Source organism: Lissotriton vulgaris, chromosome 2_1 (assembly GCF_964263255.1).
Source record: "Lissotriton vulgaris chromosome 2_1, aLisVul1.2, whole genome shotgun sequence".
NCBI lineage: Eukaryota > Metazoa > Chordata > Amphibia > Caudata > Salamandridae > Lissotriton > Lissotriton vulgaris.
This window is the reverse complement of record NC_141687.1, coordinates 845,967,129-845,987,206: the sequence shown is the minus strand read 5'-3', so window position 1 is coordinate 845,987,206 and position 20,078 is coordinate 845,967,129. Positions and strand designations below refer to the sequence as shown.

The following is a 20,078-nucleotide window of genomic DNA, read 5'->3' as shown; positions in this document are numbered from 1 at the left end:
ACCTAAGCCACGGGCACCAGTGGATCGGCACTTCGCCTATGTATTCAACCAGCGGTAAGGACTATGTCCCAACTAACTTACTGCCCGGTTTAAAAGCGTGAACTCAGCTCTCGCTGCAGTACAAGCGCAACCCGCAATTCATTAATTTCTTTTCCCCCTCCCCTTGATAGCGGATCGAGTATTCTACCGACCGACGCACGAACTGCTTCGACCAATACCGGTAAGAGACTCCCCGGCTAAGGCATCACACTGAGCTTGCTTTCCCAATGGAGCACGCTCCTCATTCCAGTTTTTTCTCAATCTTTTAGCGGATCGAATAAATTATCGACCGTAAACCTAAAGCAACAGGACGGTACACCTAACCGAGCCTTGCATAAACTCGCCAATCGGTAAGCTACCACCTACGTGGAAATTGGGCTCACCATCTATCGTACTTTTATTCACGTAATTTTTTTCCCACAGAATGACCCGGAATTCCAGTGATCACCCTGGTCTTTCCATATCGCTGATCCAAGACAGTACGCATATACCAGTAGAACCCTCTACAAGCGGGTATGTTCTCAATACAACCCCCCCCCACCACCAGGCGGTTTGCCATAAGCCCCCCCAATTCGGGGCACTTAACGAATAGATTGCCTGAATCTTCACTCACTGTCCGATATGAACACGGGCTTCTGCCTCCTCACCTCACGGAGGCGGCAGCGTTTCAACCTCGCTCTCACAGTAGCACAAGCCCAAAAACATTCATGTCTGCTGAACTCCTCACGCCGTCCCTAATTGCCCACTTAATCATTGGTACTACGCACGGCACTACACGGATAATAAGCTAAATAAGCACTGTTTGGCACCACCACTGCACTGCGATTTCGAAAACTACTGTAAGTATTATATGTGGCTAAGTTGACCTCGAACTTTTTTCACAGAATAGTGATCAAATCTATTGCTTTTCTGTTTCCTCCCTGTTTTTTCCTACAGGCTAAATTAATTCGTAATACCAGGCAATACATATTCTAAGTCCTGATGATGATCCCATTATAAATTCAGAGCACGGGATCGAAATGCCGTCGACTTTCTGTAGTAGACATACAGCGAAACTTGTGAATTTTTTATGTATGAACAACTCTGGATATTACTGTCAATTCTAATGTAAAACAGTATCCAGTCTTGCTCAACTCCTTTGCCTGAAGCAAACTGCTTTTCCTTTTTCTACATTCTTTTTTCTACATTCTTTTCTTCAACCTCTAGTACAGCACAGGCTTGTGCTCTACTTCACACAGTAATGTTTGTTGTGAAACTGTATCTCAAACCTAAATTTGCTACATTTAACAAATACATTCTTTGCCCGGCTGGGTTTAGGAAAAAGAAGATATAGTTTCCGATTGTGGTCTATATTACATTGTGTTTTCTATACTGCTCTAGGCTTAGGACCTTTGTTCTTTTGAAAATACTTAAAATTACCCCAGGCACCCCAAAACCCATACCCATGCTGAACCATAAATTCCCATCTGGCACCCCATAACCCATACCCACCATGAACCCTAAAATAGCCCCCTGACATCCCAAACCCACACCTGCCCTAAACCCTAAAATTACCCCTAGCACTATAAAACACATACCCACGCTGAACCCTAAAATTAATCCCATGGCACCTCAAAACCCACACCCACCCTAAACCTTAAAATTACCCCTGGCACCCCAAACCCCATACCCATGCTGAACCATGAATGCCCCCCCGGCAACCCATAACCCTCACCCTCCCTGAACCATAAATTCCCCACTGGCACCCCATAACCCGAACCCTAAAATTGCCCCTGGCACACCAAAAACATACCCACGCTGAACCCTAAAATGTCCCCTGGCACCCCATAACCCATACCCACCCTGAACCCTAAAGTAGTCCCCTGACATCCCAAAACCCACACCTGCCCTAAACCCTAAAATTACCCCTGGCACTATAAAACACATACCCACGCTGAACCCTAAAATTAATCCCATGGCACCCCAAAACCCACGACCACCCTGTACCTTAAAATTACCCCTGGCCCCCCAAACCCCATACCCATGCTGAACCATAAATTCCCCCCCGGCACCCCATAACCCATACCCACCCTGAACCATAAATTCCCCGCTGGCACCCCATAACCCCTACCCACCCTGAACCCTAAAATTGCCCCCTGACACCCCAAAACCCACATCTGCCCTGAAACATAAAATTACCCCTGGCACACCAAAACACATACCCACACTGAACCCTAAAATGTCCCCTGGCACCCCATACCCACCCTGAACCCTAAAATAGCCCCCTGACATCCGAAACCCACACCTGCCCTAAACCCTAAAATTACCCCTGGCACCCCAAAACCCATACCCACCCTGAACCATAAATTCCCCCCTGGCACCCCATAACCCATACCCACCCTGAACTCTAAAATTACCCATTAGCACCCCAAAAAAAATGAACACTACAAACTTCCACTACATTTGCATATTTGGAGGGGACTGTCCTCTTTGACGTTTCTATGTATGTAAGTCAAGAACAACATTCACAGTAACCTAGATATGCAGGCAGTAGGTAATGCTGTGCTGAAAAATGCATTAAAGTTACTGGAACTTACACAAAAAACTGCTGCCTGCTCTTCTGATACTATACTGTGGAGTCTGGCTGATCAGCAGCACTGTGTCCTAGCATCCAGCCCCTCCAGAAGGTCTCACTGTGTAGATCAATGTGGGTCAAATGCACAGACAGCAGGTGGAAAGGGATGGCCAGTGCAGGTGAAGCTTTTCCTTTGTAAATTAATTCCTGCTGGCGCCATAGCCCAGGGTTTGCTGTCTGTGCACTTGTATGGAATACACATCTATACCAGTGCACAGACAGCACACCCTGGGTTAAGATGCCAGTAGAAATTCCTTTACAAAGGAAAAGCATCACCTTAACTGGCCATGCCTTCCCCCTGCTGTGCACATCTTCACACCCCATTCTCACAACCCATCAAGTGCTTAGGTGAAATCCCTGCCTTCAGGCAAGGAATTCACCTCTGCGCCACTCTAAAGGAAACACAAGAGGTCAGGGCAGGGGGGTTCACTCGCTGAAACTGTTCAGAGGCTCGCTGTCTGGCTCGGGCTGCTGGGCCTCTCAGAAATCATTAAAACAATCACATTCTGGGATCGGATGCGCAGCCTTCCTGCACCATTTCAGTGCGTGTCATCTTAGCCCGGGCAGCGGAGGCGACGGGGGGTGGGGGGGGCTGAAGCCCGGTGAGCCCAATGGGTGTTGCGCGCCTGCATTTGAGCATGTTGATTTAGGGCAATTGATAGATGTTGGGTGTTTCTGCTGTAAAGGACCTGTGTGTTATGATCTATCGTACGCTACTGACAGTTTTGGCAGAGGCCAGAACTTATTTAATCTGTGAAAAAGGAGGGATAGGTTTGCTGCCTAAGAATTGTACGTGTGATAACTAAGTTGTTGGATGGCAAAGCTGCCTACATCTTGATCTTCTAAGATGAATGTAAATGACAAAGATACAGATCACACACAGGTACTCAATGTTTGTGTGAAGTCATCTGATTTAGTTGACATTCAGGGTTGACAATGTATGTGTGACAGTGCTTGTGAGTACATTTCCATCCAAATGGCACTCTATGCAAGGGAGTTGTTAGACTGCCTGATAAGGAATGGCTGGCAGGTGCATCATTGACCTTAGTGCTGAGAGGCCCTCTCCACCCCAGTTATGGTTGTCTTTTTCTAGCAGATAGGGAGGTGGGAGCTATATTTGTTGTTTGCATTGGAGGACATAAAACCTTTCTATGGTATTTGTATCTAAGTTAGTGTACATGCTTCTAGGTAAATCAGTGATGGGAGAGACTGCTAGGCACATCATATGGCAATCGCAAATAAGGGAACATCAGCCTGACAAGCAGGGCAGTGTGCGAGAGTAGTTGCCCATTTTGAACAATAAAAAATATTTGAAATAGCAGAAGTACTGACACCCTCTGATTAGCATGTAAACAATCGATTCAGACCATCTTCACACTCTTACTGCCAGGATGTGCCTGGAAGTGACAGAGAGTAAAAAATGGCTATATGTCACGGACATATATCTAATTTTCCAACAGCCCTTATGTTGCAATAAAGTAAAAATAAATCAGTAAAAGATTAAAGTTGGTTTATTGGCAGCACGAATGACATCCATCAGTATCTCAGTACAGGGTTCCTCTGAGCTTCCACAGTAGATTAGCACAGTAAAGCAGTTCTGGAATGCAGGACACAGTTAAAGAAATACATGTCTCATGCCATGTCTCATGCACTGGCATGCGACCACAGTAGAACAATTAAAGGGAAAATGTTATGCAGGAATATAACACATCTCCCTCTTTAACAAAAACAAAACCAAAAGGAAAAGGAAACTAAAAAAGGAATAATCTAAACTAAACAGCATGAACAAAACATACGTTTAAAGTCTCAACTTGCACATAATCAATTAACATATCTTTTAGGAAGGTTGATGACACGTTTGGTATCTTTCACTCTATGAGCGATAGAATCATTTGCAAACAAATCACTTTGCTTATTAGATGGGTTTCTCTTATCATTAACGACAGTACATTTTGCTAATTTCTTAACGTTCCAAAATTTGCCATCCTGAGTCATGACACTATTAGAGAATATTTTTTTTATCTGAATGGGATCACTAAACTTATTGGAACCCTTGGGTAACAAACCCGGTCTGAGAATTCTCACCCACTCCCCCACCTGAAATTCTTGAGATTTTGTGTTCCACTTTTGGTCATACCATTCTTTAGCCTTAAATTGCTTACACTCCACACGTCTAGCAACATCCTCCAAATTAACCTGGTCCACAGAAAACTGATTGCATTTCTCTTTCAACCACCATGGTAACATTCTTGAAGCTGGATTACGACCCTTGAACAACTTAAAAGGACTTACCTCAGTGGTAGTGTGAGGTATAATACGATAAGCCCACAGTCTTTCCCTCAAAGAACTTACCCAAAACACTCCAGATTTGACTGATTCCACAACAAAATTCTTCAGAAAATGTTATGCAGGAATATAACACCTTACTTTGTCGGGCGTCGGAGAAGTTCCGACATGGCGTTGACAAAGTAGTAACCACTGTGGCCAAACTATGGTCTGCTAAACAACCAGAGGTACGCAGTTCCCCAGAAAGGAGGCTAAAATGTGGAGGGAGGGAGAATGAACCAAGAAGTGGGTGAAAGCACACCTAAGGGGGAATCCTCCCTTTCGGAACTAAAACCCTCACATACCCAGCAAGCTAGGTGTCATGCTTCATCATATGGGTTTTGCTCCTCGTCGGGTCGGCGGTGCAATACCCGACGGGCACCCACGGAGGGGCTCTTTGACGGAGGTCTTTTGTTCCTGCCGTATGGTGCTGTGGGTGTGAGGGCTCTAGGGAAAGGAGTGTAGATGTGGATGGGTGGTGGATTAAAAAAGGTTAGATAGTCAGTTTAATAATGTTATAATCTACCTTAATAAAATTCGTGAAGAGAGGCTGCTCGCTGGCGCAAAGATCTTGGGGAGCAATGCTCTACTCTGTGTTATTGGTCAACATGTTTCATGCTGAGTGTTCAATAAGATACAGTACATTTCGTCGGGACCTAAAAATTTGCTATCTACACTGTGGTATAGGGAAGGTATTCTGCCTACCACTAGACTAAGGAGGCAGACAGAGAGTCCCGCCACTTCTAGTGAAACCTGCACAGGGATGACAAAAAGGATGACAAAAGTAGCAGTGAGTAACGTCATCAACCTGGCCCAACTGGTGTTGGTTCATTTGGCTAGAGCATGTCAGTGAAAGCTGTTAGAAGGAATTTAAAACTAGACAGAGTCAAGGGGGTTGGGGGAAAAAGGATACTATATTAAAAAACAAGCATTGGCTGGTTCTGGTAATAACGTAGTTACAAGTAGCAAAATTGAAATGTTGAAAAATAAAAGGAATAGTAGTCTCACCCTATAAATGTGAAGCTCTGGCTTCAATGGTCTTTTCAGTGAAAAGCACCTCAAATGTAGGTGCCCTATGCGAAGGAGACAAAATCAAGGCAATGGTAATCATTGGGTGGTGATGGAGAAGTAAAAGTAAACACTCTCAATAATGGCACGGCTTCCATGCAACGGCCGACTGGTAAGGGTTAGGGGGCTCTGTTAACCTAATCCCTCTGTCGACTCCATAATAGGATAAACAACCAATAATCAGGCTGTTGTGGCTAGCGAGGGGAGCGTGGCGCTCTAGGGGACATACGGGCAGGGCAGCGCTCGCCGATAACCCCAGGACACCAGCACCCACAACAAGCCAGGCAAACTATGGTCTTCCCGCATTTAAATCGGGTCGGCAGATCACTATGTCGGCGGTGAAGGAACACTGTTGCCGTTGCAATGGAGTTTCCCCTCCATCAACATATAATTTAGGTCCTATATCTAGAATCCCATCATCGAAGTTGGGAGCCTAATCTTTGCACGGTATTACACTCAGAGATGAGATCAAAGAGTCATCCAAATTTCATTTAGTGAAAATGCGCGGGCAATCAATGATGTTAGAGTAATTTGGGGTGTCTTAAAACTGATAATTGAAGAAGTGTGCACCACAGCTATGCAAGGAATCAGGACAGGACTGCAGAATAATTTGATTCATTTTCAGACATTTGGAATGCGGATTGGAGAAAGCTCCTCCATTGCTCTGAAACAGTATAAGAATATATTGAGTTCAAAGTAACGCATCACAGCGGGGATGAAAATATACACAAATTCAAGTACAAGGAATGCACTTTATGAATGCATAGTGAAGTAAATATGCGTAGCAGATTGGAACCTTAGTTGGTTAAAACAGAGCACCGAAGACATTGATCTTTCCTTCTTCCTCCCCAACCTTACCAAGTGGTGAAACTGGGAGACTACATTTCAGGGCCAACGTACCATGCTGATTTCCCCTGGGTTCGAATCGTTGCACCAACTCTGTTCAGAAAGTATCTACAGTCCATGCGTCTAGGCCTTTAGGGGACTCAAGTCTGTTTCCATAATATACAGAGGACATCAAAAGTTTCTTCTAAACAATCTCCATTGTTGTCAAATCTTTGCTGCACTTATGCTTAAGTGAACTCTATAACTGGGCAGCAGACTATCTTTTACTCCTCAGACTGTCTGACAAAACAGAATGTATCCTCTTCTCTCCTTCACAAAAATCTAAACTAGACCACATTCTACTGGTGTTCCCTAGACATGATGGCTACTTCCCATTCTCTCAAAATATATGAATTAACTATGCTACACCATGTGTCATCCTTATCTCTGACCCTCACATCAGCAATGTAGTGAAAATTGTCAGTCTCTCTCTTTCTTCATTCCTTGAAAACAGTGAAGCACCTGTTCACTAAAGAACAACAAAGAAGAGCGCCTGCCTTGGCAATCTGCAGCTTCCATTTTGGCAACTCCATCCATGCCGTGGGCTGTAAGCCATCTCTTGACCTTTGAATGTTATATTCCATTCAGGATGGCTAGTTCTTAAAAAAATGGTTCCCTGTTTGCCCTATTGTCTTTGAACACTACTGCCTCCCATTGAAAGCCAGGATAATCTTCACATTTCCTCAAATAATTTAATCTGAACAATCCTCCCTTACATACTGCTTTTCTCTATCGAATAAACTTCCACACACCCGCTAAACACCAATGCTTCTCTTCACTCACCCTTGCACGAACCCCCGCATCCCCCTCACCAGTAGCGGCAGCCGCTCCTTCTCCTACATCACAGCCAAGACCTGGAACTACCTCCCCCTCCAGCTTCATATGCCCCCCTCGCTGGCAGGTTTCAGAAAGAGAATCAAGACCTGGCTCTTCGACAGAGATGCAGCACCCAGATACCCCTAGGGATGACAGAGTGCGCTTTACTTTTTTTTTTTTTTTTTATTGATTTTTTTATTGACAGCACAAGCAAACTTGCATTTCAAAAATAAAATATTTGACAACGATAGTAAAAATAAAAAAAGAAAGTTAAGGTACATGAATTCCTTGAAAGCTTAATCAAAATAAAAGATAGGCAAAGAAATCTACAGTATAAGAAGAAAAGAATACATCAGGAGCTATTCACAAATCGTGAATAGGGAACAAATTGCCCCAAATTTTATCAACTTTCTTCAAAGAACCAATCCCTCGAATTTTTGCAGTTGAAAGTTCCATATCATATATCTCGTTTACCAGTAGCCACCATTCGGCTACCACTGGTGGTTTATCAGAAATCCAAGCCCTAGCAATTATCAATCTTGCACAAGAAATTAGAATAAACATTAGGTCCTTATAAGTAACAGTATTTGGTTGTATTCCCAAAATTATCATCTCAGCGGATATTTTACCAGAAAACAATTTGTACAGTTTCAACACTTTTTCTATTTCATCCCATAATGTTTGTAGAGCAGGGCATGAAAAAATTATGTGTACTATATCTGCTGCTAGTAGATCGCATTTTGGGCATATTGTACGTTCGGGTAATGAATTGTTCCCTGACCATTTAGAGAAGTGAAGCGGCGTATAGTATAGCTGGCATACAGTCTTGTAGGATTGAAGTTTTAAACTAGAAGAATTAGTTAAAAAGTTACTCTTATAAAAAAAAGTGGAGATATTATTTGAAAAAATGGGAAGTCCTAAAGTAGTTGTCCACTTCTGTGCGATTTTGACACAGTCATCAGGTTTAGATAGACAGAGACATTTGTACCCCAAGCTAATTAGTTCGCTGTTTGTTTCCCCGTAAATGTAAGTCCATATTTCTGAGTCTAAAATTTCCCTTAGTTTCATTTTATTCATGAAGAAGTCACGTATCTGTGTGTATTTAAAGAGAGCATTTACAGGTAGTTTGTAAAGTGTTCTTAAGGTATCAAATGTTAAAAAGCCTGATGATCCGTATAAATCGGAGAGGTGGTTTATACCGTGATTAGCCCATACTCTAGCTATCGGATCACTAAAAATTTCAGGTAAACCCGGATTATACCATATGCTTAAATTTGGGTGGAAGAACGTAGTTTTATTAATATCCATAATAGTATACCAAATATGTACTATATCTTTCGCGGTCTTAAACTTCACTCGTTTGAAGTAGTTTGGGTCGTTGCTTCTAGCTAAAAATTGTACAGAATTTGCGCCTAACATGAATTGGTGATAAAAATAAGGATAGTTAGAAGAAAAAAGGCTGCGTATCCGACCCAGGAAAGAAGCGTAAAAATAAAATTTAAATTCGGGGAAATCTAGGCCGCCTTTAGTAGCAGTTAATTTGAGAAGAGACAGAGCTCTGCGATTTTTCTTGTAGCCCCATATGTAGCTTCCTAGAATACCGTCCAGTTTTTTAAAAAATAGGTTGTTGACATATAGCGGGATGGACCTGAACAAATACAAAAATTTTGGCAAAATATTCATTTTTATAAGGTTGATTCGTCCTATTAAATTTAAGGGAACCTTATGCCTTTTTTGATGGTCCTTATTGTCTCATTCAATAGAGTATCGTAGTTTAGGGTCATAATTTCTTTTAAGTTGGATGTTATTTTAATGCCCAAGTAGTTTGCAGTGTGGCAAACCCCCAAAACTGGAGCTGGTAGCTTATGGTTAACAACGATTTGGGTTTTGTTTAAATTTAGTTTGTACCCCGAGACCAAGCCGAAATCATCAGCTTCCTTGATGATCCCAGCTATGGCTTTAGGCACATCGGTAGTATAGATTGCAACATCGTCTGCGTAAGCAGTGATTTTGAGGGAGTTATTGCCATGCGTGAATGGAATAATGAGTTCTTGGGTCCGTATTGAGTTAATAAAAGGCTCCATTGCGAGAGCAAACAAGAGGGGCGACAAGGGGCACCCTTGACGTGTGCCTCTTAAAACCGGGAAACTATTGGAGATTAAATTAGCATACCCTATTTTTGCATTAGGTGAGTCATACAGGGCTTGCATGCTGGTAAGAAACCGTTTCCCAAAGCCCATCCTCCTTAGTAAAGCCCAAAGATAATCCCACCCCACTCGATCGAAGGCTTTTTCTGCATCTAATAGCACCATACCGAGTGGGGAGGTGTTAGTATTGGAAACGTCGAATGCAGTAATGGCAGTGTTGACATGTGCTGTTGTGTCTCTACCCATCACAAAGCCGTGCTGGTGTTGGCTAACTAATTTAGGCATTAGCGGGGCTAATCTCATAGCTAGTAGTTTTGAATAAACCTTGGCGTCAGCGTTTATCAGGGAGATGGGCCGGTAAGACCCACACTCCACAGGTGATTTACCCTTCTTTAAAAAAAAGATTATTTTAGCGGTTTTCCAGGATTTAGGGATTTTGCCTGAGTTTCCAATTTGGTTGATCATTAAGCAAAGTGTAGGTAGAAGTTCCTCGCTGCAGCATTTATAAATTTCCATTGGAAGTGTATCATCCCCAGCGGATTTCCCCTGTGGGAGAGAAGAAATAGCCATTTGTATTTCAGATAGTGAAAAGTGTCCTTCAAGTTGTTCCATCAGGACAAGTTCCCTATCTAGTGGCCAGTTCTTAGTTAAGTATCTTTGCATGTTCTCTTCTGTAGGGGTAGTTTCAGGTGTGTATAGTTTGCTGTAGTATGTTACAAACTGTTGTAGTATCTGTTCTGGTTGATTGTAGCTAATCCCATCCGCCCCGGTAATGTTTTTTATCGTAGAATTAGCCCTGTCTTCAGCAACTTTATAAGCTAGAATTTTGCCAACTCTATCGCCACTTTCGTATTGAGATTGTTTGTATTTGTGTAGTTTCAGACTCGCTTTTCCTCTTAAAAAAGTTTTAATTTTAGAGGGAAGGGTGGTTAGTTTTAATTCCAATAAAGGTTTATTTTTCGAAATACGCCCCCCTGAGTTCTCTTGTACAATAGCCTCAGCCAAGTGTTCTTCCAGTGCACGTATTCCAGAGTGCGCTTTACAAATGCTGATTAATTGATTCTACCAATCTCTGGGGAGCAGAAGTCTCTACACTGCTGAAAAACCCCAACTATAGAGGCATTAATGTACAGAACATCCTCTGTCAAAGCTGCTCCTTCACCAGGATCACTACCTCAGACTCTCTTCCAACAAGTATCTTCAGCTAACCGTGCTCCCTTTCATTCAGGAAGTGGCTATAGACGGACACACCTATTCTTCTTATTCCTTGACTAATCAATCTCTCACTTATCTGTTTTGCTCTTCCATTCTCGCCCCAGAATCTTTTAGGTCCCATGTAATGCAGCCTGATCCCCCCTCCCTTCTCTCTCTCTCTCTCTCTCTCTCTCTCCCTCTCTCTCACACACACAATATTGTGTGAAATCACGTGCCTCAAAATAGTATGGTGTGTGGAATCGGCAAACGTTTAGAAAGTATTGAAAGTGCAAAATAGTGAAAGGTCCCTACCAGATTGAGAATAAAAAATTAATGTGTGAGACTGCTGTAGCCGATTGAAAAATTCACACTCTCCAGAAATGTAAATGACTACAGATGTAGAAGGATTCAAACACTAAGGGAAATGTATTTATTTGTTAGTTTTAGTAGTCAATGTGTGTCAGTTTCTAGATAAGCCGTAGGGCTGAGAGTTAATTGAACAAAGCAGTTCACTTAGGGAAGAGAGGTTTTAATCTAATCAGATAAAGGTAGAATTAAGGGCCATATGTACTTACACACTGGTCATAAAATACAGTCGCAAATTGCGTATCAACATCATTTGTTTGTAGCAAACGTTTTGCTGGGAGGCACTGGCCTTTCTTTGGTAATACCCTAAATTGAAGCAATTTAACAAACCCACCTCTTCTTTCAGGAAGAAGATGAGGGCTGGAAAATGGCACCAAGTCGGTTCTTCCCCGACATGACCGAGGGAGACCAGCTGTACAGAGGTCAGTGTTGGTTGATATGGTTTGCAGCAGCAGTTTTCTCCTTGCTACTTTGATGAGTGCACCATGTGTTGTTCCTTACCACTGTGGATGCAGATTGGGACATATATTGAAGTTGCACTGAAACTCACCCTGCCTGTGCTGCACTTGTACTGCTCTTCATTTTCCTACTATGTTAATATGTGGAGAGGCAGTGACCAGTGTTATGCGTGGAATGCTGTTCATGAACTGGATCACTCTCTGTGGTCACAGGGGCGTCAAACTTTCAATGTCAGATCTGGTCCAGAAACCATATGATGATCATGGAAGGGTAGCAGGCAGCCTTGAAATCCTACAAGAGAATGCCCCGCCAACTTTTGGTAGCATGTAACCATCATCAGTGATTGGCTATGGTTTTAAACTTCACTTTGGGTGGTCAAATGTGGGACACTGCCTCCTTTAGCAATGGGCGAATGTTCCCAACTTCACCTCAATAAGAGTGCGGCATGTAAAGTCTGCCCAATTCTACTTAGAACTTGAAACATTTTAAGAACATTGTACAAATAATATTACATAATCATAACCACATTTTTTATTCCAGAAACCTATCACAATTCTCATAGATTGTCTGCTTTTAATATTTAAAATTAACAGCAAATGTGCAGACCCTATGTTCTTTTCAGGCGTTCTCGTAATACCCTCTTTCTAAATTTATCATAGCGGGCACACAGCCACAAAATATGTCCCTAAGTCTCCTCTGGGCACATCATGTAGTTACACCGTAAATCATAATTAAGGCTCCAAGGTTGCTTTCTTCTTTTTTTTCCATATTTATTTTTAGCAGTCAATCAGTATTTACAAATATTTATTTTTAGTCTGTGAAAAAAAGATTGCATACTTTTTCACATGTATTTAGGTAATAAATATACACTCAAACTTGGATGGCATTTGGTTTTAGTACTATAATGATCTATATGCAATACAACATTGCATTAATCTGGCATGTTGCACTGTAGTACAAGCACATAAACACATGCAGGTGTCTAAGCTCCATTAGGCAATACAAGGCCTTCTGTTTAACTGTTCATGCTGACACTCTATACAGCTATTGGTCTAGTAGCCATTGTGACAGCATTGGAGAGCCACTTGAAAATGATATATTTTTAAGCATTTGAAAATTACTTTTAAGTAAGTGATAGAATGTTTTGTCTACATTTGTGTCTAAAAATCTGTAAGGATAGACTTCTGGGAGCCTTGATGACAATCCTTCCATTTATTATTGGAGTGTAAGATACCCAACTAATTGCACCATACTCTGTGCATGAGTGTCCTCGCCAATTAATATTCAATGCTTCGGACACTGCATTGGCCACTCCTACATATCTGCCAAATATCTTGCATTAAAAAATAGATTTTTATTCCTTCTTCATAGGGACAATGACTAAAATATTCTGCCCATCAGACATGAACCTTCATGGTTTGACTCCCACGTGCACAATATTTAAAGATCCTTCGATATTACCTTCATGGTGACCTGTCGTTCATGGCCTAAATGACCAAATTTCCTCCTCTGGAAACTACATTTTGTTCTTCCCTCATCTTACTTTTACAGCACTATTCAAGCTCTTTTGTGTACCTACATTGATGGAATGCACACCCTATTTAATGGCAAGCCATATTCTCTATATTCTCAGCTCAACACCGCCTATCTGGAAATCCAGACATGCATTCGTAGTTTTGTCTCTTTATTCCAGTCCCAACACGTGCTAAGATTTCCAATAGTACCCACTCCAATAGATGGCTTCTTATGACCTATACCTTGTCTACCTCTCAAATCAATTGGACCCTGAAAACTACTTGGTAACTGAAACGTAAATCCTGTAGCCGTGGAAGACACAATGCATTATGAAACATATGTATGTAGGTGGCCTATGTAAATATCTACAAGTGTACCACACACACACAGAACTTCGGCTGCCCCAACCCACTGGTGGACCAGGTTTGCACTTAATAAATAAAATAAAAGGAATTCGATAGGTGAATCCTCATAAAATTTCTCCTGAAAATATATGAATTAACTACCTCAAATCGGGTGAACTTGTGGTATTGTCAACTTCAACTAGTTCAATTTGTAATGGTATCGAAGAATATCAACTATATAACAGGATTTCATCACCAGTGTGTTCCATGCTGGTTCATATTCAGAATGTATGAGAAGTATGCTGCTATAATGGTGTGCACGAAGTCCAGGTATGATTGAAGTAGTATTAATGAGGCAGGTAACTATCAAGTCCACCATAGCAGTATTAGGGGAAGTGTTTAGGAGTGGAGGTATGCCGCACGTCTTGGTAACTGACAATGGGACTCAATTGACATCCTTGGAAATAAATGAATTCTTGGAGGGTATTGGAGTTAGGCATGTGTATACTTCTCTTTTCAATCCCCAGGGAAATGGTCAGGTGGAGAGAGTAACAGGTTAGTGAAAGGGAACTGCAATTAGCTTGCAATGCTGGTTTAAGTGTCCAAGATACTGTTAAGCACATATTGTGGGTTAGTCTCACCACTATTAATATGGGCAAGTTCTCTTTTAAGATGATGAGAGGAAGGCAACCAGTGACACAATGGGTTCCTTCGTGGATGCAAGAACTGAAGGAGTGTGGGGATAAAAAAGGGGAACATGTGTCCTACTGAGGAGGTTCATCAATGCAGGAGATTGGGTAATGGTAAAACCTGGTGGTGTTGGACATGGTTTATCTAAGTTCAGGGGACCATAGATGGTGAAAAAAGGTGGGGAGTAATTATTGGTGAAGTTGGAAAATGGTCAGGAATGGAATTTGAGAAGAGTAGCTTTGTTTCAGAAAAATTATAAAGATCCTATTCAGGATAAGAAGGAGGAATGTAGTTGTTGGTTGTTAATGAAGGACTGTGCATTTTAAGGATGTGTTGGTGTTTGTGGATGCAGTGAGGGCGTACGTGAGGGTGATTGTAATGTTCCTTCTGCAGGAAATGGCGGTGTTGTAGGACAGGTGATGATGTTTCTCAGCCCACCGGGTGGTTGGGAGATTTTGTGTGTTTTGAATTACTCCTACACCAGTCCTGCTTGGAGTTTGGATACTTTTTTTGCTTGTTGACTTAGTATGTTCTTGTTTTTCTTGGAGATGTGTTATCTGTGTGTTTGTGTATAATCCCTTGTTTTTTTATGTGTTTTATTTTGTGAGTTGGGGTTGTGAGTTGTTGTGTTTGGGAAAGGCGGGGGATGTATAATATTTTCACCTTCATGCTAATTCTGTTTGTATTTATATCTGGAAATATTCACTGTGTAACATACCAGTGTGCTCCATGCTGGTTGATATTCAGGCCATTACCCCCGGTTGGACTCTTCCCATGCCACTGTGGGTTCCACTAAATGTCCAAGGGTCCCCCCACTGTGTCTTCCCTCCTCTTTTTCACGACTGTCACCCCCTGCCCCCTGGTGCCCCTGCTCAATGCACCTTTATTGGCCTTACAAGCCCCCTTGCCCACCAATTGGTCGCATGTCCCTCCCCATAAATTTAAAGGGGTCTTCCAGGACACTAGATCCCCTCACCCCCTCCTACTCGTTGCTTCATTCCAGCATAACCATCACTGTGGCTGACGCCCGCCCCTTTGACTTGGGACATGAGCCAGCTCCCCACCTTCCTGTCTCCCTTTGTTGCTTCCTGCCTGAAGACCTCCTCTTCTTGGTACTCCTTTGTCCCCGCAGCCTTCCTTCTATCTCAATAGGCCTATGTGTGCCCTGCCATACTCCCCTGTCCACTGAAGCCACCCCTGCTATTCAGTGGTCCCAATTAGTCCCTCTGTCCTATGCCCTTCAGCATCACAAACTACATGTCACGCTGATGACCGTGTGGTACACTTAGCCACAGCCTTGACGCTCTTCCCTGACTCTCCCCTGAGGGCCGGGCTGCTTATCACTCCCGGGCCTTCAAGTACAGGCATGTCTGCCAAACATAAACCTTGCTGCCCAACTGCCTCTGTTGCTCCCTCTGCCCCTCCCACTCTGCACCCTCGCCGTATTCCAGCTCACCCATTTTATAAACGCTTTTCTCCTGACGGTGAGCATTCAAATATTGCCGCCGCCACCACTGCTTACGCATGGCAAGCGAGCGCCAGTGCACCGCCTCTCTCCTTCCACACCTTCTCTGACAGGAGATCCCCCGACCCGCTTTTTGGAGCAGGTGGAATGTCTCCAATACCTTCAATTCCATCCTGAAACAAAAAATCTGTTCATATAGTTTTTGGGCTATCAGCCATCATGTTGCCTCAACAGAAAATGGTGGCAGGAGCCCAAAAGCACCTCTTTATTTCCCCTAACCCCTGTCCAAAATCTACCAGGTTTCCCAAGTTGTCCCAGCCCCCAAGGCTGCACCACTAGCCCAAAAAACCAGGGCCCATAGCTCCTTCGTCAGCCGCTCTCCAAGCCCCAGTGTCCTGCGAGGGCAGAGGAACCCGGCGGTACTACTATCCTGTCTCTATGGTGTTTTAAGAAAGATAGGACAATGCATGCTCTTACAGTACCTGGTGTGTGTGTATTTGTGTGTGTACCTGTTGGTGTATTTATCTACAACCCTGCCAAGTACCACGCATCAGGGGTTAGACTAATGTACCGCCAATTAGGATGCGACCGCCACCGTGGCGGTCGCATCCTGTATATTTAACATTGTGGTGGGAGGTGCTGAATTCAGCACCCGCCACAATGTTAAAAGGGCATGTTGTGCATTTGCATGCACAACATGACAGGCACCACGTGGTGCCTGCCACGTTGTGCATGCAAATGTCGGGTGTAGCATGGGTACCCCCCAAGTGCAGACACCCACACCCTCACCCCCCCTGGGGGCCTGCAACGGGTCCCCAAAGGCATTCTCTGCATGCCTTTCCATGGCAGAGTCTCCGCCATGGAAAAGCATGAGACCGCCATCATCGTAATATGGATGGCGTTGCCTTCCAGGCACCGCCACCATATTGCAGGTCTCTTCCGCCCGTCCGCCTGGGTCCCCTGTAGAATAAGCAGTTTTTCCCTAGATATCCTCAAGCACTGCTTGGCGTTAGTTGCCTCTTATTCACTCAGTGATTATCAAATAAAAAGGCGGGCACTGGCAACTGGAAAGCAGGAAACAGATTTATTTCTCCGGAGCAAAGCACGTCAGATCAGACAAACATGGTATCGTCTCGAGGTGCTCTAACTGCATCTCTGTGGCCTGGCCTTATATGCACATTGGTAATGTTTTATTACAGTGTAATAAATTCCTGACATTACTTTGATGTATGGTTAAACATTTCTGGAATCCCCACTTTAGGCTTGTTCCCACACATAGTCACACAGTAAATGTCCCCCACCCTGATCTCAACAGGTGATGGCTATCGCACAGATGGGCATTCCGTCAGGAGCTGAAATATGCACAATCAGTCGGCTCTCATGGGGTCGTGGCATTGATTAATTCCGGCTCCTTTGATGGGAGGCGAGATCTTCACTGTACGGGGGCAATAAACTGTATCCGCAGGGGTTGGTTATGGCCTGGGATCGGATCGAACAACCTGGTGCAGGGGAAGAGGTTATCAAAGGGGCCTGTTCGTGTGCGAGGGATGAAAGGGCATGTGGGTTTGGCACGGGAAGTGGCTCCGGGGCAGGGTCACACTGAGGATATTTTATGGCTCTAGCATGTGTGCTTGGGGGCTGCCAGCGCGCGGGGGATGATAGCGAGGTCAGGGAGACGTGCAGGCGATTGGCAATGTACGAAGTGGCCACGGTGTCTAAAATGACTGGCGCTTACGCGCTCATAGAGAAATGGGTTCGGACAAGATGGCGCCGGTAGTGTTCATATCGTAATCTAAATTTCCACAGTCCGCCCTTTGAACATATCCTAGCCAGCTTGTCAACTTATTTCTATATCCATCATATTCTGTATCTCTAGGTCATACAGTGCTTTCATGTTTTCAAATTTAGTGTCCAAAGTCTTAGGGCAAAGAGAGTTCATAAAAAGAGAGCACAGGGGTGGTATGCATTGTATCCCTAGGCAGCAACCACATATTATGAAAACTGGCACCAATATTATCATCAACAGTTTCCAACCCCAGTCCTTCAAAATCTCTGATGCCAGTCTGTGAAGTTGTTCGATAGCTTTATAAACGGAAGGTGAATTATCCGGTACGAAGGTGCAGCAGCTGGCACCGATGATGCGGCATGCTCCTCCATGATCGGCTAGTACCATGTCTAAAACAAGACGGTTCTGTAGAGCCACCAGGCGGACCGCCTGTAGCTCAGCTGTGTTGTTTGTGAGGAGGCCGGCTGTAATGTTTAATGCTGTTTCAATTGCTTGGGACAGATGTCGGATGGCTCGACTGTTTGCCATCGGACCCCAAAGTGGAATGAGTCTTTTTGCTGCATCGAGGAACTGTGATGCGGAGGAGTCTGCTTGCTCCGTGTCCTTTGAGCGTTTCTGTCTGTGATGGTTTTCTGGTGCTATGTACATTGGAGGAAGGACAAAAGCAATGTAGCAGGTGCCCCCCAGCCTTTTGGGAGCCAGGTGTAAGCTTTTGTACCGCAGACAAAGTACATGTTTGGTGATGCAACGAATGATGGGGGATCAGCAGTGTTCAAAGAGCTTTTTATGGAGCAGGAGCTGTGGCCCACGATTTTCGTCCCATGGACCTCGATGCAAACAAGGCCTGAGAGGTTCACCACAGATAGGGCCACAGTTAGGGTTGCGGCAGTCTATTTTCGTAGATATGAGAAGGTGGATTTGGCTGGGTTATTGAACACTTGCATTTCGATTCGTTCTTTTTCCGGAATGTTCATTTGAAACGTTGTGTTTGAGGTTAGAGGGCAAAAGGGAGCAGAGGTTTTTCTAGTTTTGTTCAGCCAGAACTCGTTGTAGAACTGTGTGATTGTTCCATCATTTGTAGTGTTGTCTTTGTAGCTCTCTTGTAGGAGCATTAACCAGGCAAGGCAGGATCCATGGACAGAGAAGGTTGAAGGGATGAAGGGAATAGAGTGTTCGGTTGCATGAGGTAGCAGCCCACAGATCCAACAGTTTGTGGCATTGGCAGCAAGATTGTGTTGATGCAGCAACTGTACAAATGAGTTATTCCAAAATTCTTTGCGTCGTTCTCGGAGGTGGGGTGACAGTGAGACCTGATAATGTTCTTTCTTGGTGGTGGGCTGCATTGTGGGTATCATTGTCTTGTGAGTGGTAGCACTTTCTTCCATGATCCAAACTGTGACCATTAGCAAAAGGCTGAGGAGAGATAGGATGAAAAGTGCAATTGTCTTTGAGCTATGTAGCTCGGTAGTCTTGGGGTCTTTGCGGTGGGTCTTCGGTCGTCCGGGATCTTCCATCACCTTCAAGAGGCTCGGTGTTTGGCAGGACCACATACTTTGTCTGGCATCTCTCCTGGTAGCCTTTGTAGTGTTAGCTACTGCTCTCAGATTTTTGACTCAGTTAGTGGTCTGCTTTGCCGAAGCACTCTCCTTTCGTCACAAGTTGTACTCTTTTCTGGATGGCACAGTGGGATCGGGAAATTCTGCCAGTTCAAGTGTCTCTGTTTCTGGGTAACAACTCAGGGATGGTCGGTCTTTGATCAAGAGCTCTTCTTGGGTGTCCACCTTTTCGTTCGTTGTCAGGGTTGGGGATATTCTTTTGCAGTGGTGCGCATGTAGCCAATTCTTCTTTCCTTCCACTCGAAGTGCAGTTCAGGTGGTGATCAAGACTTGCCAGGGGCCCATCCACCTGGGTTCCAGACTCTTCGATCTTTGGAAGTTCCGAATCAGGACGTACTCTCCAGGTTTGATGTCATGTCCGGGGCCCCCGGATGCGTCTGGTATGGCTTGCTGCACCTGTTGGTGGATAACAGTTAGTTCTTTTGTAAGATTATGCAGGTAATCAGACATTAGAACGTCCGGGACATCATGGATGGAGGTTGGCTTCGGCGCGGCCCAAATGTTCATAGGCCGGCCAAAGACAACCTCGTACGGAGTCAAGTGGTGTCTGGTTTGGGTGGAGCGCATTGATAGTAATGCCAGTGGGAGGGCATCAGGCCATTTCAGTCCTGTGGTGGCAGCTATCTTTGCTAGTTTTAGATTCAGTGTGGCGTTATGTCTTTCTACCAGGCCCGCAGATTGGGGGTGGAAAACTGAGTGGAACTTTTGCTTTACTCCCAATCCCTTCAATATGAGTTGGATAACTTCGG

At 44.0% G+C, this 20,078-nt stretch overlaps 1 protein-coding gene across 1 annotated transcript in view; it reads left to right on the top strand.

Annotated features, from left to right (window-relative positions):
- DRC11 (dynein regulatory complex subunit 11) overlaps positions 1–20,078 on the top strand; it is a 931,905-nt gene that overhangs the window by 519,188 nt on the left and 392,639 nt on the right. The window contains exon 9 of the mRNA XM_086956298.1: positions 11,801–11,876. Within this exon, the coding sequence (XP_086812424.1) occupies positions 11,801–11,876 (76 nt within the window). The remainder of the gene's footprint in view (positions 1–11,800; positions 11,877–20,078) is intronic.